Source organism: Hyperoodon ampullatus (genome assembly GCF_949752795.1).
Source record: "Hyperoodon ampullatus genome assembly, chromosome: 13".
In the NCBI taxonomy this organism is placed as follows: Eukaryota; Metazoa; Chordata; class Mammalia; order Artiodactyla; family Ziphiidae; genus Hyperoodon; species Hyperoodon ampullatus.
The window spans coordinates 18,466,678-18,494,487 of record NC_136926.1 but is presented as its reverse complement, the minus strand read 5'-3'; the positions used below and the strand labels follow the sequence as shown (position 1 = coordinate 18,494,487).

Sequence of the window (27,810 nt, the reverse complement as noted above, 5' to 3'; positions counted from 1 at the left end):
AGATGTAGGAACCCAACATCCAGTTGGTCAAAAGAGGACAGTGGTATAAGCTGCTGTCATAGGCCAATCCCTGGTTACCTCTTGTCCCAGCCCACTCACCTGGGTCCCCTCTAACCCGACTGTCTGCAGAACCTGCCACTTGGAAAGTCAGTAGCTGGCAACAAGAGGGGGGAAAAAAACATAAAAAAGGTCACGGGGCAGTGAGACAGGCCAAAAAGTGCCCATAAATACTCTGCATTGCGGCTTCGACAGCCCCACTCGCTACGTGGGTCAAGTTTTACCTGGTTCACAGTTTACTTTCTTTCCATCAGGAGTGTCTTCAATTCCAGTACAAAATGCCCCCTGCCATTCCTCCCATTCCCATCCTGACTTGAAGCCCCCAGCGCTCAAAACTAGGGTGTCTCTCTTTTTAGGTACACATGGCAAGAGATTTGAATCATGACTGAACAGTTAGAAAAATACCTGGTCTCTAATTTTAAAGAATAGGATGTTTCACAGTATCAAAAGTGCTTGCTTGTTCTAAAAAGCAGCCCAAGGCTGCAAAGAGCTTAAGCCAGTTGGAGACGTGGTGCGTGGGTAATTTAGGAGTTAGGATCGCTGCTGGGCTGCGGGGAGGGACCATAGAGTCTTGTTCCAGGGGCCACGGGCTGAATTTGAAGAAGTGGCGTGGACGTGCTCCAATAAATATAAATAAATGTACGTAGGGTCACAGTGCCCGGCGTGACCCAGGGATTCGCTCTGTGAAACCCTAACGGACTAAGGGAGAAGGGGGCCCGGAGGCCAGCGGGGCAGGTGCCTGGTTCAGAGTTCAAGTTGCTCCGGTCCAAGGGAAGTTGTACGGTCTGCCAGCCCCGCTCCCAGCCTCAGGGCCTGTCCGCCGGAGACTAAGGCAGGTGTTTCATCCTAGGAGAATAATAAATTAAAGGCCTTCCCCCTGGGGTGTCTCCATGGCACACCAATGTGTCCCCAAGTGGGCTGCAGGTTGTTTGGGAGCCAGACTGGGGAAGCGGTCTAGAGAGACCTTGTTCTCAGCTCGGCTAGGCCTCGCGTCTCAAGCCTCGGAGGAGCATCGAGTGGGGGAGGTGGGGATGCTTGTCCGCTCTCCTCTGTCCTCCTGACTTGGGGAGGCCCCAGAAACTTCCCGTGGAGGTCAGGGAGGAGAGCAACTACTGCCCTGTCGGCCAGCAGCCCCAGCGACCGTCCAGAGGCCTGTGGGAGGGTGAGGGGCCTTTCTTGCAGGAACATCCGGCTCGGTGAGCATCCTTCCTGGGCCAGGTTCTGGGGCAGGCGAGGCCGTGGGCTCAAAGCAGGGCTATAGGCTTGTTCCCCGGGGCTCCCAGGTACTGAGAGGAGGAGGTGACGGCTGGCGTGGCCGCACTGTCCGGGGTCGAGTAGGTGCTGTAGAGACCGGTCACCTGCAGGTCTGGGAAGGACTGGTCACTGCCGCCGGAGACGGGGGTCAGGCCCGAGGCCCCCAGCTCACAGCCCAGTGGGGAGTCTCCGAAGGCGCCCAGTGTGTCCAGGCTGAAGCCCTCATCCTTGATCTCCTCCCAGAGGTTCCCTTTCAAAGACAAGAGCGTTCATGTCAAATGGACCCGAGTTCGAAGGCCATCTTGGGGCTGAGGCAGAGACCACGTGTGGTGTTTAAAGTCACGCGTCGCAGGACAGCATGGAGGAGCCAGCGTTCCCGGCCCTTCCCTCTCCACTGGGAACGTCACTACCATCTCGGAGCCTTGGGCTCCTCGGGAGAGAATGAGATGATCAGAGAACCCACCGCCTAGGATTGAGAGGCTGAAACTAGGCAATGAGTGGGAAACACTCGGCCTTTGTTAAGTGGTACCATCATGGTCAAGCCAGGGGACAAAACCATGATTCTCCCAGCACGTTTTAACTGCACGATAATCCAGGCGGAGGAGCAAGGCAGTTCAAACATACCCATTTCACAGCTATAACTAACCTGCTAACTAACGAACCTGATACCTTGTCCATTTCCCTCACTAGACACGCAACTCCTTGAGGGCAGGGGATTTCTCGGCTGTTGGCTGGCACACAGTAGGCACACCACTGTTAGCGAATGGAAGACTTATGAGCCTTCACTGAAGCCTGAACTCCCCTTGCTCATTCATTCATTCATTCATTCGTTCCCCGTGTATTGAGGATGACCATGTGGGTCAGAGTGTGACCTGGCACGAGGTTGGCACATGCAGGTTGAAGCAGTTACTGGTTAAAAGTTGAGGGTCAGAGAGGCCCGGGTTGAAATCCCAGCTCTGCCACTTACTAGCCGGGCGACCTCAGGCCAATGACTTCACTTCTCTTGGCCTCAGTTTCCTCATCGGCAGAATGGGAATATGAAATGGCAGTGGCCTCCCAGGACTGTTGCAGGATGATGTCTCTGAAGTGCTTGGCACAAGGCCTGGTATACCGCAAGCGCTAACTAAATGCTTGCTGTCATTTGCTGGGATTAGGTGGTTGGGAAGTGTTTTCTGAAGGGACGCGCTGTGGGGTAAATGCAGACTGCCCTCCTTTCCCTTGGCCTCCCTGACCTTTCGGGCTGCTCCTCCCCCAGCCTGTCCCTCCCCGCTCCCTTCCCCTCATCCCCTTCCTCCAGCCTCACCCTGCAGAGCGAAGTCCATGATGCTGGGGTCCAGGGCGTCCACCTCGGTGTTCATGTCAGTGCTGATGTTGACGAAGTCCACAGGTGCCCTTCCCACGGTGGGCTGGGGGAGGGGGCTGGGGCTCAGGTCCGGCAGGGCATGCAGGGGTGGGGTCTGGGCTGGGGCAGGAGAGTCTGGGGTGAGATGTGCCTGGGGCTGGGCCTGGTGGTGCAGGGGAACCGACTGCAGGGACAGGGTCATCAGTGGCTGGGGTGGGAGCTGGGAGACGGCCAGGCAGCTGTGGGCCATGGCCACCGTGGTGGCATGGGTCAGCACAGGGGCCTCAGGCTCCCCTGGCTTGCCAGGGCGTCGGCAGCTTTCTGGCCTGTCCGAGATCAGCTTGTCCAGCTCCTCTGCAGGCAAGTGGGAGAGGTCACTCATCAGAAGCCACCCTACAGTTTCTGGGCCCCAGCCCAGGCCTGGATTCAAATCCCAGTGATTTTAGCAAGCCTCTTGGACTCTCTGACTCTCAGTCTCTTCATCTATGAGATGGCGTCACACACTGTGCACAGGGTTGTGGAAGTGGAATGAAATCACAGATTACATAGGGACTTTGAGGAATGAGAGGAGTCTCAAATAACATTGGCTCCTCCCATGGCAGGAGCAATAGGACAATCCTATAACTCTAGGACTTCACTTAAACCTCATCACAGCCCTACGAGAGGGAGGTAAGGCAGAGATTACAAATCCCACGAGATTGGGACAAAATTGATTAACATACAGGGGGTCCTAGCCACTCCCTGCTGCTAAAGAGACATGAAGCGTTGCTGTGGATTGAAGCTTGGATCCTCCTTAATGCTCTTGGATAGAACAAGACGCAAATTACTCGAATTATTTTTGGTTGTTGGCTTGTATCTCACTGACTACAACACAGTTTTGAGACTGGATCACTAGGGTCCCAGGATCTATTTGGGTTGCACCCATTTTAGAAACGAGGACACTTTGAATTTAGAAGGTGAAATGGCCTGCCCTAGCTCTCACACCAGATATTGTGTCAGGACGGGCCCTGGATCTCGAACCAGACCCCGGAGCTCTCAGCTGAGGGCCTACTGGATCCTGCTACGGTCTTTCTCCCCATCTTACTGAATTGTTCATCTCTGAGCTAGACTCCCATCCCCCTTGATATTCAAACCTCAAACACGATGATATTCACAGGGCCAGGCCAAATATTCCTAAGGCTGGGTGGCATTAGCCTCCCATGCCACTCTTTTCATTCATATGTCACTTGTATGTCCCCAGCTTCCATCTCTTAAGTAAAAAAAAAAAAAGTGGGTACAATATTTTTTTTCTAATCTAAAAGTAATTCACAAACAGGGTAGAAGATTTGGAAAATAGAGAAACGTGAAGAATATAAAAATTACCAGTGGTCTCTCCATTCACAGTAAAGATTTTGGTATATTTCTTCCTGTCCTTGTGTATGTGTGTGTGTGTGTGTATACATGTATGTCTATAGATATATACATATGTGTGAGTGTATATGTATATATATGTATATATGTATACACACACACACACACATATATATACACAAGTGGGTGTGGATATATACTCATTTTAGAATGTGACCATGCTGTGTATATTGATTCATAAGCTGCCTCTTTTCACTTATTGTATTGGGAGCATTTCTTTATATTCCCAAAATATTTTTATCTCTAATACTTGCACGGTATAACATTATATCTATTTAAATAAGCCCCTATTGCAGGATGTCTAGATTGCTTTCAGTTTTTTACTATCAGAAATCACTTCATGATGGATAACTTTGTTCATAAAGCTTTTGATCAAATCTTTGATTTCTTCAGTATAAACTGCCAGAGTAGAATAAGTGGACCAAATTGGAGGACCAAGTTTGCAAGCTTTCGCTACATTACTTTGCCCTGGAAAAGTTTCACAGCTTATGTTCCCACCAATTGTACATGATGATGCTGATTTCTCCACATCCTAGCCCACACTGGGTGTTATTGTTTTATTACTTTGGGAATCTGTACTGATGTGGTAAGAAAGGTAAGGAAGCCATGCTTTCCCATGGTTGTTTCGTTCGACATGTCTGTGGGAGAAACTGGGGTTGTTAGCGAGATACTACAGCTTTTCACGTTTCTGACCAGACTCTTCAATGGACCAGCCACCATGTAGGGATGGAGAGGAGAGGTGTATTCAGGGGGAGGGAGGGGGGACAGTCACCAGGCGCCCATGTCCCCGCCGTGGTGCCTGGGCTCATTGTGGGATGGGCAGGACGCCGGGCGTGTGTGTGTGTGTGTGTGTGTGTGTGTGTGTGTGTGTGTGTGTGTGTGTGTGTGTGTGTGTGTGTGTGTGTGTGTGTGTGTGTGTGTGTGTGTGTGTGTGTGTGTGTGTGTGTGTGTGTGTGTGTGTGTGTGTGTGTGTGTGTGTGTGGCGGAGCATCCGGGCCTCACCGGGGTTGGCCATGCTCCGGTGGATGGCGGCCAGGTCCTTCCTCTTCCACTTGTGCATCTCCTCCTCCATCTTGTCGATGCGGGCCAGGTTCAGGGCCCACAGGCAGCCCTTCCGCGAGGAGGAGCCGCTCATCTTATTCTCCACCTTCTCAAAGCACTTGTTCAGGGACAGGTTGTGTCGCACTGAGTTCTTCCAGCCGTCGGGAGCTGTCTGTGGGGAGAAGTGGGCCCGTGGGAGACCCCTGCAGGGACGCCCCTCTGAACCCTCTCTCTCCTTAGGGATCTCAGACTCAGGGCTAGAGGGGCAGGGGGACGATGTCAGTGTCCAATGCTCAACCTCGAGTTGGGAAGACAAGAGAGAGAAGGGGGGCATATTGGCAAATGGGAGGGTCCATGCCCTGATTGTACATGGGTCAGCTGCACTTTAGCTCTGGGCAGTGGTTAAGACATGAGGACAAGGCCCAGGGCTGCCAGATCTCCCGCTCTTTCTTTCCCACTCAGGAAGCAAGCAAGATGATGCTAATATGTGGATAACTGGTTGAGTGCATTAAATGCCAATCATTTTTATAAATGCTCATACTTTATTGTTAGGTAACCAGATATTGCAATGCACCTCATACCCTATTCATTTTATTCCCTCTCTGTCTCTCTCTTACTAATGGTCAACCAGGTGCCAGGAGCTGCCAGTGCCTTTACATGCAGATCCTTACTAACCTTGCCAGCTGGGTATCATTCTCCCCATCTTACAGAGGGGGAAACTGAGGCATGAAGGGTGAAACTGAGGCTCAGAGAGGCAAAGGTTCTCACCAAGTCTGTGTTTAGCATCATTATGTTTTACTGAGTCTGTGCTGAATAACTAGGTTGGCCCTCTACCCTTTGCCCCCTGGGAGGCCTGGTGAACTCCTCTTCATCCGTCAGAGCCCAGCTCAAATGCCCCCTTCTCTTTCAGGATTTCTTGGCCCATGTCTGTGTGAGTGCACATTGCAGGTGTCTATGGACATAACTAGGGGACTAAAAGGGTGGTCCCGTTTGGCCCGGGGCCAATCCTGGGTTCTGGCAGTGCCAGGGAGAGGCCAGAGCTACTCCAACATCCCTACCCTGGCTGGGCCCCTCACCTTGAAGTAGGGGAAGTGCTCCTTCATAAAGCTGTAGATCTCGCTCACGGGCAGGCTGCCTGTCTTGCTGTTCTTCAGGGCCATGGCGATCAGACAGCTGGAGGCAAAATGTGGGGCAGGCCAGGCATGAAGTCATCTCAGGCTGACAGCCCAAGCCTCCTCTGCCAGGAAGCTGGCCCTGCTTAACCCTACTGGTACCAGCCCCTACACATAGTGTTAGCTCTTGATACCTTTTCCTGGCCCTATGTCTTTCCCACCCCCTGACCTTGACCCTGAGCTCAGCCATTGGTACCAATTTGAGAAACCTTGTCTTTTCCTCCTTTCTATCCGTTTCCCATAACTAATGGGCCTTTAGACTTTCACTAGGCTGCTTACCCCCCCGCCCCAAAATCTTGTGAGGTGCATAATACTATTATTTGATGACTTTTTACATCAGAGGGAACTGAAGCTCAGAGAGGCCAAGCCACTTCCCCAAGACCACACAGCTTGTGAGTGACAGAGTGGCGTGCTGGGCTCTGTGTCTGGGGTGGGTTCTCAACCCTGGGGGTTGACTGACCACATGACAGTCCTTCCTAAGAATGGGTCCCACCTGGGGGTTCCCCACTCCCCAAAACCTCCCCCTTGGAAGCCTGGGCCACCACACCCAGCTGTCTGAGGTGCCCTCAAGGCAGCCCTCACCCCTCTCCTCCCTGAGGTCCCCACAGTCCCAGCCCCCCTGGATCTCACCTGTATGAATAGATGGGCTTGGGGTAGTGTTTGGGGTGCAGTTCCTGAGATGAATGCACAGCCATGCGGGGCTGGGGGTAGGGAGGCCGTGCCCCAAACGGGGAACCATACAGGCCCACAGGAGCGCACTTCCCACGGGTGGGGACGGGGAAGAGTGGCAGAGAGAGAGATGGTGAGAGAGAGCATCAGTCACTCCGATGACCCCACCCCACTCCACCCCATCTCAGAGAGCCAGATGCAGGGTTTACAACCCCAGCAGACCGTCTTGTCTCCGTCCACTGCAGGGTTTTCGGGGGAGCCAAATGAACAACCCCATGACATGGTGAAGAATGTTATTCCCATGTTCCAGGTAGGTAAACTGAGGCTCAGAACAGTCCCTCGGCAGTCCAAGTCAGGAGTGTCTGCCTCTGAGTCTAGGGCCCCTCCAAGCCCCCGGTACCTGCTGGACGCCCGGGGGTAGCGGGAACTGTGGTTGGGAGGAGGGAGAGTACAGCTGTGGCGGGTCCTGCAGGCTGGATGCAGGCTGGCCCCCCACAGGGAACTGGTTCATTTGCTGGGGCCGGGAGAGAAGGAGACAGAGGGTCAAGAGGGACTCCAGCCCTGTCGGACACCCCCCTCCCTCCCTGACCCCTGTGGTGGCACTTACGCTGGCTCCATGGTTGGTCAGGTGACCCAGACCCAGCATGCCTTGGGGGGCCATGCCAGCTGGGCCATGGAGCAGGGGACCTGGGGCGGCTCCCAAGTGCAGGTCAGCTGCCCTGGCCAAGGCACCTGGATAAAGGAAGCACAGAGATGCCCAGGCTGGGGGAATGGTGGCTGCGGGCAGGGACAGCCCAGTCCCTGGGCACCTCCAGAGAATGGAGCCATCCCCCACCCTTGGGGCCTGGCATATAGTAGGTACTTGACAAATTACTTCTCTGAGTATAGTGGTGGAGAGTGGGCTCCTACCAGCTGCAGGCCCCTATCTGCTCTTCTGCCAAGCATTAGCTCAGGGATAGCAGATGTACCCCCTTCTGTGCTGAGCCTGTGACAGACACTGCATCTATCACAGAGTCTCACTGCACCAGCCTGATTTTAGGTAGCCACCTCCAATCAAGCAAAGCTGATGTACAAGATGATCCTGCCTTGGGGCCTTCAGCTCTCCTCTGAGTTCTGGCTGCCACCTGGGCTCATCCTTTGTGTTTTGGTCTGTCTGCCTTGTCCTTCTTTCCAAAAAAAAAGCCAGGACCTTATTTTATGTGACTCAGTGCTCCAAACACCTGGCATAGTGACAGGCACGCAGGAGGTGTGCAGTGATGGAAGGGGCTTTCTTATTTCACAGTTTACATCTATGGAGTACCTACTGTGTGCAAGGTACTTTCTGCATCGAGTCCTCACAACACCCCATGAGGGCAGTTTTATTATCTTTTCACTGCAGATGAGGAAGGAGGTTCAGAGGGAAAGGCACCCGCCCAAGGTCACACGGCTGTCCCCTTGGGGTTCTAGATCAGGGATTGACAAACTATTGGCCACTAGGCCAAATTGGCCCACAGCATTTTTTTAAAATTAATTTATTTATTTCTGGCTGTGTTGGGTCTTCGTTGCTGCGCATGGGCTTTCTCTAGCTGTGGCGAGCGGGGCCTACTCTTCGTTGTAGTGCACGGGCTTCTCATTGTGGTGGCTTCTCTTGTTGCGGAGCATGGGCTCTATGCACATGGACTTCAGTATTGTGGCATGCAGGCTCAGTAGTTGTGGTGCATGGGCTTAGTTGCTCCGCGGCATGTGGGATCTTCCTGGACCAGGGCTCAAACCAGTGTCCCTTGCATTGGCAGGCGGCTTCTTAACCACTGTGCCACCAGGAAAGCCCCACAGCATGTTTTTTTTTTTTTTGGTGGTACGCGGGCCTCTCACTGTCGTGGCCTCTCCCGCTGCGGAGCACAGACTCCAGACGCGCAGGCTCAGCGGCCATGGCTCACGGGCCCAGCCGCTCCGCGGCATGTGGGATCTTCCCAGACCAGGGCACGAACCCGTGTCCCCTGCATCAGCAGGCGGACTCTCAACCACTGCGCCACCAGGGAAGCCCCAGCATGTTTTTTTAAATAAAGTTTTATTGGCACACTATACCCATTCACTTACATATTGTGTATGGCTGGTTTTGCACATCAGTGACAAAGTTGGAAAGTTTCAACAGAGACCATCTGGGTTACAGGGTCTAAAATATTTACTGGCCCTTTACAGAAAGTTTGCTGACCCCTGCTACTTGGCCAAGAACAATTTGTCCAATGAAAGATACTCCTGGGGACTTCCCTGGCAGTCCAGCGGTTAGGACTGTGCCTCCACTGCAGGGGGAGTGGGTTCAATCCCTGGTCGGGGAACTAAGATTCCCACATGCCACGCGCAGCACAGAGAAAGGAAGGAAGGAAGGAAGAAAGGAAGAAAGAAAGAAAGACTGACTCCTAGGCATTACTTTTTCAACTACGGGTACTTTTAATGTACTGTGGTGATTTTTATTTTCTGGCTTAAAATTACCACGGCATATTTATTTTTAAATACCAAAAGCCTCTCTCTGGTCCATTTTTTGAGTTTCTTTTGATCACTGACAGGCATTCAATTCAGATTTAACAACTTGGTCTGCTGGAGAGAAAATTACACTTATCTAAAAATCTGATTCCATTAATTTTAGCACAGAAATACAGAAGTCTGTGAGAACAATGTATTCCTGCTGGTAGCATCTGTATTTTATTTTAAGAATACAGCTTTATAAAATACAGGAACTTGAGAACCACTCATAAGAGGACAGAAGCAAACCCAGTGTTCGTGTACAGTTACTCCTCCGTCTTGGGGAAGGAAGGCTGCCTAGTGCATGCACTGCGGTGATTGTTTTTGTTGACTGTTTTTCTTTGACACTTTCTGTGTCTCTAAACATTTAATCCACTTGCTTTGACTGCAACTAGCTGCTATTTACTGAGCACCTACTGTGTGCCAGGTCCTGAGCTCAGCACTTTCTTCAAAGAAGTCAAAGTACTTAAAAAAAATTTTTTTTATTAATCATTTTTTAAAATTGCAGCGTAGGGACTTCCCTGGTGGCACAGTGGATAAGACTCTGTGCTCCCGATGCAGGGGGCCCATGTTTGATCCCTGGTCAGGGAACTAGATCCCACATGCATGCCGCAACTAAGAGCTCACGGGCCGCAACTAAGAGCTCACGGGCCACAACTAAGGAGCCCGCCTGCCACCACTAAGACCCAGTGCAACCAAAAAAAAAAAAAAAAAAATTGCAGTGTAGTTAATTTACAATGTTGTGTTAGTTTCAGGTGTACAGCAAAGCGATTCATATATATATGTCCTTTTACGTATTCTTTTCCCTTATAGGTTATACAAAATATTGAGTATAGTTCCCTGTGTTATACAGTAGGTCCTTGTTGTTTATTTTATATATATCAATGATAGTGTGTATATGTTAATCCCAAACTCCTAATTTATCTCTCCTCCCCCTCAAAGTACTTCTTTACTTTTTAGAGGTAAATGAAATAAACTTTTGTAAAGGGTCAGACAGCAAATATTTTAGGTTTTGCCAGCCATGTGATCTGTCTTCTTTGTTTTTTAATAACCCTTGAAAAACGTAAAAGCTTTCTTAACACAAAGGCCACAGGCCACAGGCTGCATTTGGTTCCGGAGACCGTCATTTGCTGACTGCTCTAGGTGTTCAAGATGTACAGGGGTAAGGGAAGGTCTGTCTTTATTTGTTGCTGAAAACTTAGCTCACACAGAGCCTGGCACACAGTGATGAGCATATGAACAAACCACATACCCCTTGGGAAGGTAGAGTTAGTCCCATTTTACAGAGGCAGAAACAGAGGCCCAGAGAGAGAGAGGGTGACCTGGCCAAGGCCACACAGTGGTGGATGGCAGTGCTGGGCATCGCCCCTCCCCCGCCACCCCACCTCGCCCACGCGCCTACCTGGGTGCGCGTGTGGCGCACTGGGGCCACCCAGGTCCACATGGCCACTCGTCACCTGCTGCAGCCTCGGCACGTCCACGGCCGTGAGCCACGACAGTGATTGCAGGTCCCCGGGAAGGTCATCATCGCTGGTGGCGGCCAGGAGCCTGCGGGGAGGGGCAGGAGCTCGGGCAGGGGCGGGGAGCTCAGGCCAGCTCTTGGGGGGCTCGCCTACCTCTGGAATCACCCCCTTTAGCCTCACCTCCCCCAAGCCACCCTAATCCTCCAATCTTCCCACTCCCAGAGATCCCCCTTTGGCAGCCAGATCGCACACCCTCAGATCTTCCCTCCCTTTATTCACTTAACACGTCTTACTTAGTCCCTACCCCCAAGTAATAAACACTAATGTCTGTTGAGCACTTACTATGTGCCAGGTACCGAATCAAGTCCGTCAAGGGTATTAACCCACGGAACACCCCAGTCACCTGATGAGGCAGGTGTTATTATTATTCTCACTTCACAGATGGGGAAACTGAGGCTCAGGGCACTGAGCCACTTGCCCAAGGCCACACGGAACAGGAAGGGGTGGGGCTGGGAGCCCAGCCTGAACTCTTCACCGTGACCCCAGGCAGCCCCTGGAGGTTCCAGTTAGGACCCATACCCACCAACCCTCAACTGATTCACAAGCAAAAGCATAGCTTTCTATGGAAAGAAAAAGTCTGCCCATCGAGGACAGCAGGCAGGTACCCCAATTTGGGGTAACCATGGCTCCCTGTTGCCCTTGAAGTCATGCTCGCCCCACAGCTCCGGGGCCCTGGGCCTCACAGCAGCATCCTGCCCGTGTTATAATGTGGCTGCAAACCGGCCAGGAGCCCACACCACACCCAGCACACCTGCGGCCCCGCAGGCCAGGCGCCTTCTGGTCTGTTGCCCAGAGGCCCATCATCCAAATTCTAAACTCCAGGTCTCAAAACTAGGTGTCCTGGGGCCTCAGAGAGAGAGAGAGAGAGAGATGCAGCCTGTGGTTTTCTCATGCACGTGACCGTGGACCCAGCTGGGGCATCAGCCTCCGCCCCCTCCTGCCATCTGCGTGGCCGCCTCAAGCCTGTGTTCTCTCTCCTTCCCTCACTCTGTCTCTCTTCCCCCCTCCTTCCCATCTCTCCTGCTCTCTCTTTCCTTGTGTTTTAGGGCCACAATTAGCGTTGCCATGGCACCCGCTGCTCGGTTGTAGCCGGGCCTGGGCCCTCAGCCCACCAAGCTGGCATCAGGTGACCACTCGGCTGCCCCGGTGATTGGCTGCCTCGTAGGAAAACAGGGCCTGGAAACGATTTGAAAACTCGGCTGGTCCGTGTCCGTAGCAGCAGTTGGCCCGGCTGCTGTCCCCTGGCGGCCCATTGTGTGACAAACGACTGTTGCCCCCATGGCACGTGGCTCCCATTGTACTGGGGTCTCCCTGCAATTGTTTTTACAGCCCCCCCGGCTGCCGCCCATTTGACCCACTCATAACTCATCTGGACAAGTGACAGCCACAGGCCAGGCCTGGGCGATGCCATCTGTCCCATCAGGCCCGTGGAGACCATGGGGTGAGGCTGAGGGGCAGGGCTTGATGTGCCGCCCGCTGTCGCTGTCGGGGGAGCCTGGCCAGCCCCCACCCAGGCCCCTCCTCACCCCACGGCCAGCCGACCTCCCAGCATCTGGCGGTATGAGCTCCACTCCTGCTCAGTAACCTGCTGTGGCTCCCCAGTGCCCTTGCTGCTCTACCTGGCGCTGGGGCCTCAGGGAGGAGTGGAAATGAGGCCCTGGTGGCAGGTTTCTCAAGAGGGGGGCCCATGAGAGCCCCCTGAATGGTGGGGGACTTGTAAACACACCAGGTTCCTGGGCATCACCACAGAGCAGGATATCTGGTGGCAGGGTGAATCTGTTAGATTATGTGTTGGTTAAGAGCTTGGACTCTAGGTTCTAATCCTGATCTTCACTTACCTCTGTGCCCTTGGGCCACTGACTTAACCTCTCTGAGCCTCAGTTTTTTTTTTTTAAATAATGTATATTTATTACTACAAAAGTAATATGCCACAATAACTAATGATCATGAAAGCTGTGAACTACACAAAAACAATTATTAAGAATTTATAAATAACTATAAGTTTAATGCACAAGGAAATAGGTGGACTATTAATACAAAGACTGAGAGACAGTGTTAATTGGGTAACCTTAGAACGACCTTATATCCTTTTTTTTTTCTGTCATATCACTTTTTCTTTTCACACACACGCACTGTATTTTATTTTTACAAGAGATAAATAAACTGACACCAAGCATTGTAAATGGATGACCACAGAGCCTCAGTTTTTGATCTGTAAAGTGGGGCTAAAATAATATTTCCTATCACATAGGGTATGCTGAGGATTAAACATATTGTTGCATGAAAAGACTTGGAACCATGTCTGACTTTGCCATCATTAATATCAATATTAATGTTAATGATAATATTAGCCAAGTCCTCAGGGGACTGGAAATACATCAGAGCTTTGGGCTCTGGGGTCACACAGACCTGCCCCTGCTGCAGCTACCACTAGCGGCTTCCATTTACTGAGCACTTCTTGTATACCAGATGCTGGGCTGCATGACGTGCCCATTTTACAGATGGAGAAACTGAGGCCCCAAGCTCGCAAATGCTCTGAGCTTATTTCCCCCAGAGTGAGAATCACATAATGTAACTGCTTAGCACACAGCTGCACATGTGGTAGGGGCTGAGTTAATGGTGCTCTTCTGATCGTTCTTTTCTTTTTTTCCTGCTGTTTGTAAGCCCTGTTGGGCCTCCCCTCCCTCATAGCAGCAGCCCCAGCACCCCATGGCCCCACCTCCATGCTAGGAAAGCCCTTTTGGCTCTTCCTCCCCCACCCAAACTGTGCCCATCCCTGGAGGCTCCCTTCAAACTCTGTCTTCTGGCCTCTTAATGCCAGTCTCCTCAGACATCACCCGACCCCACCCCTCATTTTACCCATGGGGAACCTGAGGCCGAGAGAAAGGAGGCAGTTTGCTTCCAATGTCATACTCCAGGAAAGGACCAGGGCAGGGGCTCCTGGCTCCCCATGTGGCCCCTCCCAGCCCAGGAGTACCTTCTCCTCCGGGAAGTCTTCGCCACCCAGACCCCAAGCTCAGGGACCCCCTCTGCATCCTGACTGCTCCCTGGGCCAGTGAGTCCTGCCTTGCCATCCCTCTGCCCACATCCTGCCCCTTGGCTCGCTGAGGGCTGGCCCTGAGCCCCCCATCACCCTGTAGCCCAGGACACAGTGACACTACTTAAATGCCTTCTTGGCCAGTTGAAACAGGCTGACCCCAGGCCACCAACCCAGAGAACTGCTTGACAGTGACTGTCACATCCAGCACTTTTAGCTGTCCTCTGCCCCCTTGAGTTCTTGAGACAGCCTCAGGACAGGGACAGGGACCAGACAGCCCCACTTTACAGATGGGGAAACTGAGGCCAGACTGGTGGAAGCAAAATTGTGACCAGGACTCGAATTCGGGTCTATCTGCTACCATCTTGGGCTGTACCTGCAGCACCACAGGCAGAGAACCTGATATCCTCTCGGGCAGATGCCCCACCCTGAGTCCTGGGCTCTCAGCTGGGGGCTGTGTGAATGACCATCACCCAGGGGCTGGTTCAAATGCAGACTCTAAGGTCCATCCCAGACCCTGGAATCCCACCCTGGGGCTGTGGGGCCTGGGAAGCTGTGTTTTAGTGCCTCCCTAAGCTCTGGGGGGAGGGCAGCCCTGAGGGGGTGTGGCAGGGGCTTCGGCACAGCTCAGGCTTTGGTTGGATGGATCTGGGTTCAAGTCCTTAAGACCCCCCGTCTGTGAGACCTCAAACAAGTTACTTCCGGTCCCTGAGCCTCCATTTTCTCATCTGGAAAATGGGAGAGGAACAGACCACATCTCCCTGGGTTGTTGCAGGGATCAGATGAGCCAGTGTGTGTTCAACTTTTGGCACAGGCCTGGCCCCCGTTCTCCCTTCTTGGGGGTTTGCTGCTCATTCTGGGGGTGGGCAGCCAGGTCCTGTTCCCCTGCTGCCTCAGGCATCCCAGGGTGGTCTGGTCCCCCCTCCAGTTCAGGCCAGAATGCCTGCTTCCATGTGCCTGACACATGGTCCAGCTGGCCCTGCTGGTCTCCTGAGATGGCTGTGGATGCCCGGGAGCTCTGTGATGGAGTCTGTGGGCCCCGAAGCCTGGCTTATGTCCTGCTGCCCCCTAGGCTCAAATGGCATCCAGGCACTTCTTCACTGTGTGTCACAGGAACCAGGTGGTGATGCTCTAGGGCCTAAATGGGAGTGTCCCATCCCCACTGCTGGCCCCAGGGCCTTGACCATCTGTCTCCTTCTCTCCCACCCTCCTCTGCCCCTGCAAAGAGGCAAACAGCCCCCTCTCCACAGTGGCATGTAAAGGTCCCCCAAACCTCTCCCTTACCAATGCCTAGAATTCCCTCATTCAAGGTGTCCCCATGTGCCCCATTCCTGCTCTCTCCTAGCACTTCATTTTAAGTGGCATAAACCATGGGATCCTTGGCAGTTGTGACAAGAGAAAGACTTCTTGGTTCAGGAGCCACCATGGCTTCTGAGCCATAGCCCTTGGAAAGGCACTTAATCCCTAGCCTCAGTTTTCCCACCTATAAAATGGGCACAAATGATAATAGGAGCTGTAATATCTTATACCCTGCCTGGGACTGGCTTGCTGGTGTGGAGGCGAAGTGGCTTGTGAACCATCCTGTCATCTGTGAGGGTTTGGGATTATTCCCTGGAGTGAGTGTGTGTGTGTGTGTGTGTGTGTGTGTGTGTGAGTGTGAGAGTGTGTGTGAGAGAGAGAGAGAGGCAGAGACAGAGACACCCTGTGTCAGTCCCCTGAGTGGGTTTCTCATCTGCTGGAAAATGATGGGATATTTGCAATGCAAAGGAAGAGGCAAACCCAGCCCCATCGCCCTGGGATCTCCCAAGCCCTGTCCTACTCATTTTCTGCATCTCTGGGTGAGGAGGAGAGACAGCCCCAGGTCACCATGTCGCTGATGCCTCCCCACCCAGGGTCACCTCCAGAGGAAGCTACAAGGAGAACGAAACTATGAAACTTCAGAGACACAGCTCCTTCCATCTGCTCCCTCCGCTCTCCCCACCGCGCCCCCCACTCCTATCTCACCCCCGTCCCTCCGTTCTGACTCTCTCCCACTCTTTCCTTGCTAGTATCTCTGTGTTTGTCTCTGTGTATGTCTCTCTGTCTCTCTCTCTCTCTGTCACTGTGTCAGTGATGCCCTGTGATGAAGTCCTGGCCCCACTTGTCCTGCCTGGTGACATCAGATGTGCTTCCAAACCTTCCTGAGCCTCGGTTTCCTCCCCTGCAGAGTGGGATAACAATGACAGAGGCAAAGCGCTCACAAGAGGCTCTTAGGAAATGTCCATCCTCTTCTCCTGTCCCATCTCTCTCTGATGCGGCATCCAGGGCCCCCAGATCTCTCGCAGACCTGTCTCCGTCCCACACACTCATTCACCCATCATTCCTGTGTCCCCAGTGCCAGCACTATTTAAAGACACTGAGCCAGGCTTTCAGGGGATGAAAGCAGTTAACCCATGCTCCCACGCCCAGGTAATTCCCACACGCCCAGTGCTGGGGAGCCATGCCCCCCGCCACACCCTTCTGCCAGCTCAGGTGACCCCGTGCTCTGACACGGGTGTAGTGTGTGACGGGCCCTGGGCCCCAGGGTACCAAATGTTCCCACCTCCTCCAGCACCCTCCATTGCGCCTGCGTATCTTCTCTTCTTTCACAAAGGATGCCTTCCCTTCTCCTTCTCTGGACCTGTCATCATCCCCCCACTTGAGCCCCCATTTCTCTGAGCTCCAGGGAGCCCCTTAGTGGGCCACAAGCCTCCACCTTCTGAACCTGGCTGATGTCCCCAGGGAGGACAGGGGCTGCATTCCCAGATCTTGGGGGGCCCCAGGTCTGGCAAGGGATACTCCTCAGCACCTTGGGGGGCCCCAGGAGGCTGGGACAGAGGCCAAGTTCGCTGCTGGGTGCTGATGCTAAAGCAGGATCCTTGTACCCTGGCAGGAGCCATACACCAAGAGCCCATCACAGGGCCGGGCATACAGTGGGTGCTTAATAATTACTCAGATTGGACAAGTGAGCAAACAGATCCAGCTGTCTAGATGCCCCACCCCCACTGCCCTGGGGCCCAGGCAGGGGTGAAAGGTTCAGTGTAATTTTATTTAATTTTATAGTTAAATAAAACTGAATCTTATTACAGCCTGTGGACACAGGTTGGGGTGAGTGAGCCCCTGGGGTGCACCTTGTCCCTAATGGAAGTGGGTTACACAACTGATCTCGCGTCATCCTCACGAGAGCCTGATCAGGGAGGTATGTTACCATTACTACCTTCCCATTTGCCAGGTAGGGACACTGCGGCCCAGGAGAAACAGGCCTGTCTAGGGTCCCCCAGCCAGAGCCTAGGTTGATTACAGCCCCACCGTCCTCTCTCCCTGCCCTACAAGAAACAGTTGAAGAAATGTACTCTGTGAGTTCTAGAAAATCCAGGCACTGTGCTGCCTGATAGGAAGCCATAGGTGGCTATTTAAATGTAAACTCACTAAAATTAAATAAAATGATAGATTCAGTTTCTTCGTCACGCAGTCACATTTTGAGTGCCTGGTGCCCATACGTGGCCAATAGCTTCCATAGTGGACCGTGCAAATGTGTAACATTCCCATCATCGCAAAGCATCCTACTAGGTGGCAGCCTTCTGGAACATTCTTCAATCTTGATGGAACAGTCTGTGGTATTTCTACCTTGCCTTAAGACAACTGGACATTTGATTTGGATTTGGACATTTAAGGAGCTGATTTCATGGAAGTTTGAGTTTTATTAGATGTGGGTGTAAAAGAGTCCTCCACCCCACCCTCCCACCAGTGAGGAAGTTGTGGGGAAGGGCTCTGTAAAAACTGGAGCTGCATATAAGGCAACTCATGAAGTAGTGAGCTCTCCATCCTGGGAGCATGCAAGTAGGAGCCAAGGGATGACCTGTCAGGCCCCTGTTGGATGAACGATGAGCCTTAAGCAACCTCCAAGGTTCCTTTTGATACAAAGACCCTGTAACTCAGGGGAGCAGTCTGCAGGTAAATCCCTGGTTGCATTTCCAAAGTTCTAACATCTTGGGCAAGCCCCTTTCCCTCTCCAGGCCTCAGTTTCCCCATCTATAAAGCATTACTGGCAGAGTGGAAGTTCCCTCAGGGTCCCACTGGTCCTAGGTCTCTAGGGAGGCAGAGTAGCACCCCAAGGTTAGGAGCAGGTGTGAAGCCCAAGACAGGCAGGCCCGGGCCCGACCTCTTCCTGGCTGTAGGACCATCACCTGCCCTGGGCCTCAGTTTCCCTGCATATAGAATGGGAATAATAATAATAATAGCACCTACCCTAAGGGGGCTGTTGAGAATACATTAAGAGTTCATTTAAGCATTATATCAGATGAAGCATCTGATTTCAGTTTAACCTGAAAAAGCAGGTTAAACTATTACCTCAAGGGTTCCAAAGGGGACCCCTGGCAATGCATCCTTCTCAAACCAAGTGGAGGATTTGTCACCAGCAGGGGATCCTCATTAGTGAATAGAAAGCTTTGGGGGCAAAAAGAAAAGAAAAAGACCTAGGTAGCGCTCCAGAGTCCCCTTCTGAATAAAAGGGTTCACTCGCAGCTCCCCACCCACACAGGAAGCACTTTTCAAAGCTCGGCCACATCCATCTTCTCCTTATTAAAATGCGTGCGCACGCGCGCACACACACACACACCCCCCTACATCTTCTCCTTATTAAAATGCGCGCGCACACACGCGCGCACACACACACACACACACACACCCCTACCCCTAGAGGGCATCATCATCCCCTTTCGCAGATAGGAAAGGTGAGGCCAAGCCAGGTGAACTCGCCTCAGCAGCCTCTTGGCAGTGGCCCCAGGTACTGGCCTCAGCACCTCCAGGCTGACCCTCCCCAGGCCTCAGTTTCCCCATCTGGGACACAAGGGGGTTGAGTCCCTTCCATCTCCATGGGGCGGCCACTGGGACACACCACCTGCAGGGCCACCTGGGGTGGAGGACTCTACCCACCTGGGGTAGAGGTGGGCAGCCCACTTCTGCCGGGAAGTGAGATGCTGAAGGGTACAGTCCCTTTCTGAGGGGGTTGCAGCATGGAGTGTCTGAGAGGTGGCAGACCCTGGTTAGGAGCCAGGTGGTACCCTGGGAAAATCGACATCAGAGTAATAACCCTTTCTTGTCAGTGCAATAATGGGGCTGCCATTCCTCAAGTGCTTCCTCCATGCTTATCACTTTACCTGTGTTTCCTGTAATGAGTTTTGCTCTGAAGGTTCTGGGCTTATCAGAAGGCCCAGGCCCGCCCTCCGTAATGCTACATTCTGAGCCCATCTCAGCTAGAAAGCCTGGGCCCTGGCTCCCGTGTTTCTCTTTTTGCAGCATTTCAGTGTAGTTTGTTACGAGTGTAGGCTCTGGGGTCCACCAGGCCTGGCTTTGAATCCCACTCAGTCACTTAGTAGTTGTGAGATTTGTCAGCAGTCATCTGCCTCTCTGAGCCTCAGTTTGCTCATCTGTAAAATGGGAGTGCTAACGCCTGTACACATTTCATTGGGGGCTGTAAGGACTGAATGAGATAGTTCAGGTAGGGCGCCCAGCCCATCAATGTGTATTGCGTGCTAGTGGTTCAGATTAGTGTCAACATCCTCCAAAGAGTATGGATTCAGCGTAAAGTGGGCTCCATGGGGAGGTCAAAGTGCAGAGTACCTGACACTCAGGAAGCACCAGCTTCATTCCACAAATTTTTCCTGAACTCCTACCTGCCAGGCCCTGTTCTGGCAGGCAGGCAAAGTTCCCTCTGTCCAAGGAGAGAACTTTCTAATTGACCTAGGGATTCAAAGAAGGGGAAGTCTGCCCCATGGCATGCCCACCTTCCTGCCAGCCCTCTTAGGTCTGCATATCCCTCGTCTCCTGACGGCCTGTGGGATGGCTATTTATCATGCCCATTCCATAGATGGGATGGCTGAGGCCCAGAAAGAGGAAGGGATACCCCTCAGCCACACAGCATGTCAGCAAAGGAGCTGGGATTTAAACCACCCACCCTGGAGCCTCTTCATTCGATGTTCTGCCAGTACGGCTGAAATAAATCAAGATGTAAGCAGGAAGAGCAAACCATTATCACGTTATTTGTAGAAGGATCAGGCTGCAAGGTGCCTCCATGGTGATGGGGCCACTGGTCAGGGGACTTTGTGGTAGCCCTGGGCAAAGTGAGATACAGCTGGAGTCCATGGCTGCCATTCTGCACTGGCCAGGGGACCAAGCTGATAACATTAATTAACAATATCCTTAATTGATCAGCCGTGTTAATTAATCCCATGGAAGGATGGAAGATGAGCCAGGAGAGTAGGGCACTGGATGGGGTGAGCCCAGGGGGACCTGGATTCCAGTCCTGTCTCCATTCCTAATGGGGGTCCTTGTGCAAGTGACTCAATGCCTTTGAACCTCAGTTTTCTCACATGTAGAACAGAGGTGATAAAAGGGCCTGGACTGCTTCCTGGTTCAGGGTAGGTAAATCACTGCAGGGCGTGGTACAGTATGTGGCTCGAGTGCTAGGCAAGTGTTTGTGGAATGGATGGATTTCATACCCAGAATTCAGAGCAACCTTTCAAAAGGGACATCAGAACTTGTCACTGTCCTTAAAATCCATCGGGGTAGTAAGAGTCGAGCTCCTTGCCATGATCTGGTCCTTGGCCATTTCCTTCCTTCTCCCCTTTGCTCTAGCAAACCTGTCCATCTTTCAGTTCCCCAAACATTCTATGTTCTCTTTGCACATGCTGTTCCCTCTGCCGGGAATGCTGTTCCATGCACTCATTCACAGCTGGCTATTTCTCATGTTTCTGGCCACAGCCTAAAATTTCCCTCCTCTGAGAGGTCCTCCTTGATCACCCCCACCCCTGGTGGTCTTTCCTGTGTTGTGTCTGCAGAACATTTAGCATTTTGCCATGAGGTATATTCATTTATACATGTTTCCAGTCTTTCCACTCTAGGAGGGCAAGGATGGAGAGGCTCTCTATTTTGTTCAGTACCCACCAAAGGGCCAGGCACCCTGTGAGCATTTATTCCATACATGCTGGAGTAGGAAAGGGAAGAGGGATTCCCCCACAGGCCAGCCCAGTTCAGCTCCAACACAACTTGTGTTCCCCAATCTCTATCCATTTCCCACCCAGCTTAGACACCACCTCCCCCAGGAAGCCCTCCCAGACCTGTCCAACATCTCCCAGTGTTTCCATCCCCAGGAATGACTAGTGCTATTAGTATCTACCCATGGCATAGATTCCTGAGATCACTCATTAATTTTAACTCTCTTGTCTACTCCTGACTTCTCAATGCAGAGCCCACATTTAACCCTTCATTTCCTATCTTGGGAGTTCTCAGAATTGAGACAGCAATTGTGCAGTAGAAGGAACATCTGTTTGGGGTTCGAGTCCTATCTCAACCCCTTTGTAGCTGTGTGACCTTGGGCAAGTCACTTCACATCTCTGTGCCTCAGTTTTCCCATCTGTAAAATGGAATAAGAATTCCCACCACAGAGGGAAATTGTGAGGATAAGATCAGATAACCTGTAAGAAAGGTCACCAGGCAGGTACTCAAACCACATTTCTTTCTTTTCTCCTCTGGCCTTTCATGGCTACTAGGAGGGGTTTGCCAAGAAAATATTGACTCTGCGGGAGTGGGGTGTCAGATCAGCATCCCTGCAGTACAGAGAGGCACATCTGCTATGATTATAACCAGGAGGTTTTACCTGCCTTCTGGAGATATGGTTAGTAAGAAATTGTTACATTGTTACCAACTGTTCTTGTTTACGATCCAACCTTTACACAAAAGGGATTAAACATTCCATGGAGCTGTTTATTTAGTGAACATATCATTTGTAATATCTTTCCTAACCGTTTACAGGAAGAAGAAAATCGAATGCCATTTTAGCAAGCTTAGAAATTCCCAACTGGGCCAAGAATGAGCGTAATGTGAAATGATTTGATTAGGAATTTGGAAAAGAGACTCTTCCCTTTTTAGAACTTGGCTCAGGACTTGGTGTGCGTGGGCATGCTGTGTGCATGTTTCTAGGGGTGGAAACACAAGACCCCAAAGGAGGACTGCACCCCACGAAGGCTACCTCTCTTTCCTTGTCCGAGGGTAGGCGAAGGAGCTATTCTGGCCACCCTGAACACCCTGAAGGGTGCAGGGTTGTAAAGATGCTCAGATGGTCACTGCCCCTGCCATATGGAGCCCCTCACCCAAGGAGATTACAACCGATGGGTGGAGCCACTCTGGAATGGGGGTAAACCATCCCCCACACTCAGTGCAGTGGGAGGCTTAAGAGGAAAGGCAGGTGGTGTCCGCCTGCCCTGGTCCACAGGACAGGACTTTGTCATCACTTGAGAGTGAAACTTCCCTGAGTTTCCGTGGATGTGCTATTTCTCATGTGATATTTATCCCTCCATCTCTCCATCCGATGCATATTTATAAAGTTATCTACTGTGTCCCTGGCACTGTGGTTCACTGATGAGAAAACCACTGCCCAGAGAGGGAAAGGGTTTTGCCCAAAGTCACCTCCTTTATTAGAGGAGGGACTGAGGGTCTGGGGAATAAACACCCAGCACAAGGCTCTGTAATGATAACCACTGAGCAGCATGGCCCTGGGAGAAGCTGAAGTTCTAAGGAGCTAGCAGCCTGCCTCCTTTTGCAGCTCTGGGCATCCGTTTTCCAATCTGTAAAAGGAGGTTGTTAGATCTGACCTCTAAAATAAGGAGTTAGCACACAGTAAGTGCTTAATAACTCTCATTATTTCCTAGTACCCCTAAGAGTGGATTCCCTCCTAGTTTTGAGCCAAGGGGAAAGCAGCTAACCCACGCTGAGCACGAGCTGTTGTTAGCCATTGCTCAGGAGATCCTCAGCCCCAGGCAGCGGGGATGCTGCTGCCCATTTGCTGTCTAGGCCGGGCCACTGACTCTCGACAGCTCCCTGGGGACAGGGCAGCTGCCTCCAGCTGCTACGCCCCCCACCCTCCCTGCACACAGCCATTGAGACTTAACGGCCAAACTCAGCCCCTGGGGATGGAGGGGCAAGCAGCTGCATGGAGGGCTGCAAGGGGGCTGGAACCAGGCTGCACTAGCAGCCTGAGTGGTCCTCAGAGTCATTCTCTGGAGATGTGGGAGGGGGAATGAGAAGCCCATAAACTTCTCCTGGTCCATTATTCAGGGAGAAAAATGGGAGTGGTTGGAAGGGGTGGGGGAGTCTCTGTATAATCATAAAATCTCCCCTCCATGAGAAAGCACTCTACCCCAGGCCTGGCTGAACACCATTTCTAGATGGAAGCACAGGATCCTCCCAATGACCCACAAATTGGGCTCTTTCATTGCTCCATTTCCCAGATGAAGAAACTGAGGCACAGAGAGGGGCAGTGACTTATCCAGGGTCACACGGCTGTGAGGTGGTGGAGAAACTTGCTCTGTTCCAACCCCATGCGCTCTTCACCAGTGGGGCATGGGGGTGGTGGCCATGGTACCCTCTGGGTGGGACAGCCTAGGGTTCGAGTCCCCACTGTCCCCATAACTACCTGCATAATCTTGTAAGATCACTTAATCTGGCTGAGCCTTGGTTGCCTCATCTGCCAAATGGGCACAAGAGTGCTACTCTCATAGGGTGGTTGTGGCACAGGGCAGGCAGGTACTAAAGGGTTAAGAAACCACCAGCTATTATTATTGTTGTTGTTATTTTGTTATTGTGCCTTCTGTTTATGCTGTTTAACATAAGAAAACAGCCCTGAATCCATGTGGAAAAGAACAGCTGGACCTCCAGGATTTTTCCAAGATCATATAGTTGGCAAGTGATAGAGTTAAAATTGTTATTTAATCTTTCTAACAACTCTATGCAGTGGGTACTATTTCTGTCCCCATTTCATGGATGAGGAAACTGAGGCTCAGAGGTCCACACAACCAGAGAAGCTGGGATTCTAACTGACTCCAGAGCCAAGCTCCTAACCCTTAGGCTGTCCCCAGCCCACTTGCCATAATTTAAACCCTTTCAGCGCAGAAAGGAAGCCCATAGGTCTTTGGTTGTGCGATCTTGGGAAAACCATTTCACTTTTCTGAGCCTCAGTTTCCTCACCTGTACAATGGGGGCTCATCTGAGCAGCCTCCCAAGCTGGGCATACAGTAGGTGCCCACACACTGCTGTGTGCCTGGCCCACATCTGGGGTCCCAGCCCCGCCCACAGCAGTCTCTCAGCAAATATTTGTTTGAATGTGTGGCCTCATTCGGGACTCAGAAGGCAGGCTTCAGGCTCACAGCCCTCTGGAAACAGCCGCCCTCTAATTGGGGGCTTCGGTCTTCCCTAAAGGCACCGCTGGTGAGTTGCTGTGGCCCCGGGAGGTCAGACAGCCCCTGAGTAAACAGGGCTGATCTGACGTGACAGCCTGCTCTTCCCAGGCCAGCCCCTGTCCTGTCCCCACTCCACAATCTGGGCTGTGCCCCCTCTACCCATGGACACGGTACTTGCCTTGTGGGTGGGGCACTGGGAACCGGGGCAGCCCTTCAGTGGCTCAAGGGAGAGAGGCTGGGATACTTCCTTTTTCTCCTCCTCCCTCCCTTTGCTGGTGACCTTGGACAAGCCCTTTCTCCTTGCTTGGGGGGCATTTCCTGGAGCCCTGTTAAGACCACTGGAGGAGAAGCAATAACTGCTATTGTCCTCAACATCTACCCAGTTGCCCAGTCTCTCACCCAGGCGGGGACAAAAAACTGCAGGTTTTCAGTGGTCCCATTGCCCCACGCCACAAGTCACACACCCTCAGAGAGACCACCTTCGAAACCAAAATCTTCTAGCTCTCCTGCAAAATCACAGAATTTAATGTAACCATAGTTCTTGGTCAATTTCAGAAACCATAACCAGCACATAAACACTTTAAACAATTCAAAAAGATATCATTTGTTATTGTTGAAGCCCTCACCTGTATTCCTGTGGAGAGGGGTGGTGATTTTGCCCTGAGTTTCGAATAATTCCTGACATCATGGATGAGATGTCACTTTCTATCATCTCCTTGGGGAAAAGACAAGCAGAAAACAAAGCTCCCATCAGCAACGATGTGGACAGGGCAGAAAACTCATAGGTTTCCCACAATTCAGAAGGATGGAGCTCAAACAACTAACAGAACTCTTTAAAAAAAAAAATTGTAAAGCAATTGTATTCCAATAAAGATAAACGAAAAAAAAGTACTAGAGGATTCCTGGGTGTCACAGGTCACTTTCCCAGGGCAATTCTACAGGGTTTTAGAAGCAAATGAAGAGAACGGAATGAAATTCCAGGTTCTTTCAAATTAACGGGGGAAGGGCAGAGGAAGGCTCTAGAATCCAAATGTCAAGTCTTGGATAATGTGGACTTGCAAAATAGGAATCAGAAAAACCTGATTCCCTTCCAAGCCTAGTATTTTCAACCACAGCTCGGCTTGACCACTTTGGAAAAAATAAACAAAAAAGGACAGTTTGATGTGTCATGTATGTTTCTCTGGGGGAGCCAAATTCCCACTTGCAAAGGGAATAATCTCCGCAGGGCTCCCGCCCTGGAAATGCCTTCAAAAATGCCACATGCCCTTGCTGGAAACCCAATCCAACTCCCCACTCCACCTCCTCACCCCCCGCTGCACACAAACTTAACCTTTAAAAGAAATCTTCCCTAAGTTTCTCAAACTCTGAGGCTGAAACGAACACAGAAACCCACTAGACTCTCAGATCCGCCCCCAAAGTCATCAAGGACCCGTGGAAAGGAGAAAAGGGGAGTAAAGAGAGGCAGTCCCCCGCGGCCCCTGCCCCGGGTCTCCCCTCAGGAAACGCAATGCAGGGCACTGCCCGGGAGGAGGGAGCAAAGCCGACCCTGCAAGGCGGTACCTGGAGCCGATCCTCGCTGGGCCGCCGCCGCAGGCGCTCCTGGGGCGGGATGGGGTTTCTGAGGGGGGCTCCCTCGCGCTCGCCCCTCGCGTTCTGCAATTTGGCCGCCGTCGCAGCTCGAACCGTTTTTAAATTTCCCTCTCTGGAGCTGTCCAGCTCAGAGCATGCGCAGTAGCTGTGCGGGGGGCTTTTCCCCAAGGGTCAGTTACAGGGCAGGGTCAAGGGGATTGCAACGGGCGTTTCCCAGCAGCAGCGAGCCTTGCACGCCCCGTGGCTCTGGGTGGGGTGTGGCGCAGGAGTAGGGACACCCCTCTTCAAACTTTGCCAGCAGTGGCCCCGGCTGCACGCCTGCGAGCATGCGTTGAGGAGCAGTGGGAGGGTGATTTAGGCCAAAAGAATTAAGTTGCAAAAGGATGCTGGGTGCATTAAAATTTGCAATCCGTCACTGCCCAGGGGAAAAGGAGGTGGGTGGTGTGGAGATCTGTTGCAGCCCCCTCTCTTCCCCAAAGGGGGGATGGGCCAGGAGGCCGAGTCGGGGCTCCAGGTAGACGCTGATTCGGGCCACCTGTCTCTTTAAGAAAGTTGCGCCCGCGCGGATGGGCGCGGCGCGTGGCCGGAGGGAGCTCTCGGGGCCGGGAGCGCTCGTGCCGGGTGCCTCCACCTGCGGGGACCGTTGGGGGTTGGTGGTGGTGCGGGCCGGGCCGGGCGCGGGGCGTTTCGGGTCTGCGCGCCGCGCCCCCCTGTCCCGCGTGGAGAGTGAGTCGGCCCAGAGCGAGCGTGGCTGGGCCAGCGGCTGTGGTGGAGGCTGCGATGCTCGGGGTCCCGGGCGGCCAGCGGAGCGCAGCCGAGCCGTTGGGAGCCGCGGCCCGCCGGTGCGCCCGCGCTCCCGCCTTCCCCGCCGCCCGGCCCGCGCCGCCGGCTGCCCCGCCCCGCGCCCGCCGCGGGAAAGGTGGCGCGGACCGCGGGCGGCGGCGGGGTCGAGCGCGGACAAAGGTCTCCCCAGACGCCTTAGAAGTGGGGCTTGAGTTAGTTTGATCCCCCGAGAAAGCTTGCATTTTCGACTCCCTCCCTCTTGAGCCTCTATTGGAATAGTTTGAAATTATAATAACAGCAATAATAGTCACAGTCATCCTTTATTTGCTTATTTCTGCCGCCTCGTTTATCCTTCACACCATCCCCTTAGGGGAGAGGATGGTCCCCTTTTGGCACAGAGGGAAACTGAAGCTCTGGGCGGTAATGAGTGGACAAGGGCGCACGGGCAGAGTGGGGATTCGAACTAGGCCACGGCGACTCCACAGCCTCTGCCCCTGCATGTGGATATTCGACTCAAATCTGCGCCTCTGGCCGAGTCAGGCCGGGCGTCCAGTGCTTCTTGGGTTTCTCCAGGCTGTCCTCACGTTGTTTATTTATCCCGTAGCGGGCAGGGGAACCGCGTCTCCGCGCCTGTGGTTAGGAAGCCTTTCCGACCCACTGTTTACTTTCAAGAAGGAGCCGGGACTGCCTAGGCTGGGTGTACAGTACCTGGATTTCATTTTTCATTCTGGTGGGCTGTGACCTTGGCGCTGCTCCTTGTCCCGAATGGTTTTCTTGTAGCACCTGGGCGCCCTTGTTCCTTTCTTCTCCGCCAGAAGTAAATAGATCAGCTTGCATTCTCTAGGGGGGAAATGTAATTTACAGATGTTAGTTAAGGTCATGGTCATGAAACGTCTCAGTTTTCATCTCTCTGCGACCTGCATATATTGAAAATGTGTATTTTGACCGGTTCTAGTTTACATTGTAGCAATGTAGTTTACTACGTTACTAATGTAGCAATGTAGTTTACATTGCTTTGAATGTCCCCGAATGACCTCCAATTAATTCAAAGGTTAAGTTGTAAGCATGCAAAGCATTTGGGTTTATTTCTGTTCATCCTTAATGGAATTGTCAGTAAATAGTGTGGGAGGGGTGGGGGGTTGACGTGACAACCTCCTTTTGAAGTAAGTCCTTTTCATCC

General features: G+C 52.5%; 1 protein-coding gene across 3 annotated transcripts; it reads right to left on the bottom strand.

Annotated features, from left to right (window-relative positions):
• Positions 1 to 1,301: 1,301 nt before the first annotated feature.
• Positions 1,302 to 25,008, bottom strand: FOXN4 (forkhead box N4; the record flags this gene model as incomplete). 3 transcript variants are annotated; one of them, XM_079717597.1, is made up of 9 exons in its annotated part: positions 1,302 to 1,561; positions 2,615 to 3,007; positions 5,066 to 5,276; positions 6,181 to 6,277; positions 6,907 to 7,034; positions 7,346 to 7,459; positions 7,553 to 7,677; positions 10,847 to 10,992; positions 24,884 to 25,008. In XM_079717597.1, 9 exons carry the CDS (start codon positions 25,006 to 25,008, stop codon positions 1,302 to 1,304), a joined length of 1,599 nt encoding a protein of 532 aa, XP_079573723.1. The 3 variants fall into 3 exon arrangements, with proteins under 3 accessions (XP_079573723.1, XP_079573724.1, XP_079573722.1); XM_079717598.1 differs by having other exon boundaries at positions 7,346 to 7,456; positions 24,884 to 24,969; XM_079717596.1 differs by having other exon boundaries at positions 7,346 to 7,677; positions 24,884 to 24,969.
• Between the last annotated feature and the right edge of the window lie 2,802 nt (positions 25,009 to 27,810).